The 5,701-nt window shown below is 33.0% G+C and overlaps 1 protein-coding gene across 2 annotated transcripts in view; it reads left to right on the top strand.

The window, feature by feature from the left end:
* LOC117113240 (protein FAM135A-like) overlaps positions 1–5,701 on the top strand; it is a 37,670-nt gene that overhangs the window by 18,283 nt on the left and 13,686 nt on the right. For both annotated transcript variants that reach the window (XM_033256531.1, XM_033256530.1), the window contains exons 8-9: positions 4,486–4,636; positions 5,301–5,350. In XM_033256531.1, coding sequence (XP_033112422.1) covers positions 4,486–4,636; positions 5,301–5,350 — 201 coding nt within the window. The remainder of the gene's footprint in view (positions 1–4,485; positions 4,637–5,300; positions 5,351–5,701) is intronic.

Below are 5,701 nucleotides of genomic sequence, written 5' to 3'. Positions count from 1 at the left end.
TGGTAAAACTAGCCAACGTGTTGGTTAGTTTTACCAAAAAAAGTCCAGTGCGATTGTGGCTTAAGAAATCAATTTTATTTTTTAAGGAGGCAAACCATAGGCACGACGATGGCAGTTAAATTTTCTTTTTAATATCTGTGAATATATTCTGAAACAGGAAAGCAAATAAAACAAATACATTATATGTACAGTAAACTCCTACTAGTAAATTTATGTCTTGAATATAAACTACTTATATACTGAATGCTATTTTAAATTGCATTTCGGATTTTGTATTCATTATAGTTAAACAATTTTTTATTATAATAGAATTTTTGTTGTAGTGTTTTTATGTTAACCTATTTATTTGTATATTTGTATTCAATGTTTGAGGGTCAACTTCGCTGTAAGAGCAAATAAATATTACTTATTAATTATTATTTTTATTATTGTGATTATTAATTATTACTACTCAGTCATTCCATATGAATCCAACACACTTTTTTGCCCGACCCCCCCTTCAAATCGCCCAATATTTTGCATGTTGGGGGTTCTATCTGAGATAACCCCACAGTGAAATTTTTGGCTCCGTGCCAGCATTTTCTAATGAGTTAGAGCAATTTGAAATTTTCATGAGATTTGGCTAAAAAACTCACCTTCTGACAGACAACTGCTGATATCTCTCTTGAAACTCAACGTATTGGAGAAATTCTAATACTGTTGGATAGAGAAAAGATTCTTTTTCCAATGATATGCAACTCGATGATGTCCGGACTAGTGAGAATTATATAGGTCAAGTCACATGACCTTGACCTTTGACCCAAAATATCACAAAAGTATATATCCCGATTTTTGGAAAATTCTCACCTCAGTTAGGACACTTAGCCCACATGATGCCCCTAAACTTTCATTGTGGGCAAATGAAATATATTAGCTCTAGACTACATTTTGTGCCTAGGTATTGATAGTTTCACTGAGTTTCCAGGAAATCTGCTGATAGATTCTATGAAACTGGCACCATACAGTAGTATAGTGAAAATCAGGGGCCCCGTGACCATTTTTCTGGGACCAAGGTTTCACTGCTGATTTAGCATCACTAGGGTATAAATAGGAAATTGAGCGAGGGAGAACCTCCAGAAAAAGGGCGGCACTTTTTTTGGCGGCCATTTTCAAAATGGCGACCAAAATAATGATATTGACTCGCTTATATAAAATGAAAAAGGGCAAATCTGGTGTCTAACTATATGTTATTATGGTCACTGAAGCCAATGAGACAGGTTTCAAAAACGTAAAATGGCAGCCATATTCAAAATCAAGATGGCCACCTTAAAAATGGCCAAAAAAATAATTTTTCAGTATAATTCCACATTTCCTCCATGGAAAATGGTAAATTTGGATCTAATCATATGATTTTGGGCTCTCTGAATACAATAAATATAGTTTCAAAAAGCTAGGATGGTAGTCATTTTTAAATTCAAAATTTGAATATTTTAGTTTGTAATTTCACTTCTCTGATGAAAAATGCTAAATTTGGTGTTTAAGCATAATGTTATTGTGCTCTTTGAGTCCAATATACATGATTTTTATATATCTAGGATGGCAGCTATTTTGGAATTCAAATGGCCGCCATAATAAACCATCGAAAATTGAATATTTTGGCATGTAACTCCATTTCTATTTGGTGAAAAACTTGGTGACTCATGAAAATTTCAAATTGCTCTACCTCATCAGAAAATGCTGGCGCGGAGCCAAAAATTTCATTGTGGGGTTATCTCAGGTAGTACCCCCAACATGCAAAATATTGGGCGATTTGAAGGGGGTCGGGCAAAAAAGTGTGTTGGATTCATATGGAATGATTCTACTGATTTGTTTCTTTTTATTGATTAGGTGTAATTTCATTACACCCGCTCCTTTAGCTTCACCTGCAACATAGCTCGTAGTGACGACTGGCTTAGTATTTCTTACTTGTCAAAGAAGACTTACAGTATCACTGTCAAACTTAATTAATTTTTCCAATAATACAGATTGTTCTAAAAAATATGGTCTGTCTTTGCCACTTTGCATTCAGCGTAATGAATGTATAAATTCATTGGTGATATCCATTATAGTATTCATTATTAATATTATTATAATTTTAAAAAATCCCAGTGTACAAGTTAATTAATACTGATATACAACATTTTTTGAAGTAATTATGTAAATTTTGGAACTATTACATTTGACATAATGAATGTATAAATGCATTAGGGATTTCCATTCTATTATTATTCATTATTAATATTAAACTTTTGAAAAAAATTAATCCCAATGTACTCGTTTATTAATATTTATGGTACGCAATTTATTGAAGTAGTTTTGTAAATTCTGGAACTATCATAAATAGAGTAGAGTATGACCTCGCAACTAGAAACCAAAACTGATTATTCAGCATCAATCAGTACTAGTACAGATCTGACTTAATACAACATATACTCGTCCCACAGGATGGTTTTACAGGCTGCTAGGGACGACTATACTCGTCAGAACCAGGGTAACATTCTAGCGTTTATTACTTCATTGTTACACATTGTAGAACCACAGACATATGGCTGATGATTTGGGGAAGATAGACCTAGACAATAACACACACATAACATACCTTATTATGTTTGTTGTGTTATATGTTGCCAGTATTACGAAAGATTGCACAAGTGGGGGAGCCCTCTGAAGATATACCAACTCATGCAAAAAGCAGACGAGAAAACTAGTATTTGGCAAAAGGAATAAAAATTACTATCCCATTGCCAGCGAAAAGTTTACTCGTCCCCCTAGTATTTACCTGCCAATTTATTAAACACACCATTTTTATGACAGTATGTAACTTATAACAATTCAAGAAACCTCAAAAGAAGTCTGGCAGTTAACAACATTTCCCTAAGGCTCTTAAAGAGCTGTTGGATGTAAAATAAAGGGGAAAAATTAAACACCATTTAATTTGTGTTAAAGATCTTTGAAATATATGTTCAATTCAATCAATGAGTCAATCCTTTTGTTGCAGCTATAAAAACAGTACTGTAGTTGAATTATACAAATTTAAAGACTGAATAAAATGGCACATCAAAACATAAACTCAAATGTTATGATATAACCATACAAAAGACTTTGAAATGGGCAATAAAAATCATTAATTTATAGATTAACAACATTAATAATCATTAAAGAATTAATTACTTAAAAAACACTCCTAGTGTAATAGATTAGAAGCTTTTAGGGCATGCTTCATGTTTAACTTTAGTCAAACAAAAAGTCTCTGTTTAATTTTATTTATGGTGGATATTCCAAAAATATCAGTAATTCTTAACATATAAGAAATGAATCATATTTGTCAATAATTTGTCAATAAGTATACAGAAGAATATAATGCACCTTTTCCTTTTTTAAGAATTGTTGATCACTAATTAAAGAGTCGAGCGATGGATTGCTTTTTTTTGGGAATTGCGGTAAACAATAGTTTAAAAAATGATAATTCTAATGAATTGAATGTATGTCTTTTTGTTCTAATTTCGTAGGCTTATGACATGTTTTATTGAATTTAATAATTTATACTCATATTTGAATAGGACATACAATTAAGTCATACTTGAGAATTGTTCAATCCACTAACTGATCAGAACACTGAATCAATGTAACATGGAGTATTACATTACAATGTACTACCTTCTTGTCTCTTTTCCCTATTACTGTTATATTTTCCTTTCTCAAGGAAATTTGTTCAAGTTCAACCACCACACAAATTCGACCCAACCTTATATTTTCTTAATATGAGGTCATGTATCATGCATAGGAACGCTGACACCTGCAAGGCTCTGGTTTTGTGGTTAAGATGATTGCCTTTAATTTAAATCCCTGGGTTCTGGGCGCCAGTTATGCACAACTCCACCCTCTGAGGTTTGTTGTGGGGCGCATTGCTTTTGACTTTGAGCATGGCTCTACAGTAAAACTTGCCTATGTCGACTTTGCCTAACTCGAATAATTTCTAAGTCGATCTTATTTTCCATGCAAAATTGTTGTGTTTTCCATTAATTGACGAACTGTAAGTCACAATTTTTCAATGCCATTTTGGATTTGACTTGGACAAGTTCAACTGCATTTCTATTCTCTTTCATCCAGGAGTCTGGTTGGGTGCCTAAAAGAATATGAATGAGTTAGAATAGTGCTTTTTAATTATAAATTTCAAAATTATAAATTAGGCTCACAACCAATCACAGGTTAAGAAGAAGAGGATATTTATATTTTGAGGCTTACTGTACAATGATGAATGCCAGCTCACCAAGGCTACTGCTCAGAGGTGTCAAACCTTAATGGTTCTCTGGAGTGTGTGCGATAGAAATTAATTACGTGCATGATGTGACAATCAACATTTCCAAGTCTAGCACCTATATCAGGATATGAAATCTATAAGAGAGAATCAGAGATATCAATAAGGTCTTCGACTCAGATGTGTCTGTAATTATCATAATTTGATAGGTTGATGACTGCCCATCACCTGAGGCGAAGAAGCAGGCTCTGCAGGTGTATCGTAATGTGGTCACAGCTCTGCTCAAGTCAAAGCGCCACCTTGCAGTCAGCTTTAACCACCTATCATCCTATTTACCAATGGAACAGAGAATGACTTTAGGTGCGTACGACATTGAACAATTCATTAACACTTATGTATGACATTTAATTTGGACAAATTATAGAGTACAAGTGATGTCCTTAGGTTGTGTGCTTATAGCAAGGTGCATTATATAATAATGCATGCTAATTTATGCTAATTTATTTTAATTATTGAATTCTGTCATTGTTAGCAATTTGGCAGATGGCCCTGTATATTAGCAATAAGATGTTTGTAGATAAGCACTTCCTTATGCTAAATATATACATGTACTGTATGTGTTGGGTTTTTTTTTTACACTCATTTTAAGTGAAGTCGCTTCAGCCATGATGCTACAACTAACAGTTTTTGTATGTTTTTTAAACCTGAATAAATAAAGTAAATAATAAATATGTGATTAATGAATGTGTCATTGTTAGTAATTATATAGCAAATGACTCTGGTTACAAAGGAGATGGTATAGAAGGACTTATTAATGATTGCCTTTATTTCTAATGTATTATATTATTATTAGGGGCTGATCAAGGATTTGAAGGAGGGGGTTCAAAATGTTCAAAAAAAAAAAAAGGGTTCAAAAATTGAAAGAGTCTTAAAACAAATCGTTTCTGAAACTGGTAGCACTCAAGAAATTATAATTATTGCTTTTTGATTCTTCTAATACATTATTTTATTTCACTCTATATAGATGATTCAGACAGTGAAGAGAAACTTGAAAATATGTGTGAAGTTGTCCAAGTAAGTATTAATTAAATTAATTGCTGCGAAGCAGCCAATTCATATTCTTGACAGCAATTTGACCTCTGAAAGGTCATTGTTTGTCAAAAATCAATCGCCTGAGACAACTGAAAAGCGGAGTTTCCTTCTTTCGTTCTGCCGCGTAAAATCAATTACTTTAGGCGACGTTTGTAGACTAACCTACTCGTACCAACGTCGGCATGTTGCGACGCTGGAGTACTTACTATTCAGCGTTTTTACTATATTTCTAGGTTTCCTATTTCTACGTTTAATCGGCTCATGTCTCAGCCACAATATTTTGAGGACAATATTATTTACGAACCCAGTTAAACTTATTTACTAGCCTATTTC

Source organism: Anneissia japonica, unplaced genomic scaffold (genome assembly GCF_011630105.1).
Source record: "Anneissia japonica isolate Jap-2015-1 unplaced genomic scaffold, ASM1163010v1 scaffold287593_len981703_cov172, whole genome shotgun sequence".
Classification (NCBI taxonomy): Eukaryota; Metazoa; Echinodermata; class Crinoidea; order Comatulida; family Comatulidae; genus Anneissia; species Anneissia japonica.
Note: the sequence above shows the minus strand (reverse complement) of the source record. Positions and strands in the feature narration are given on the sequence as shown.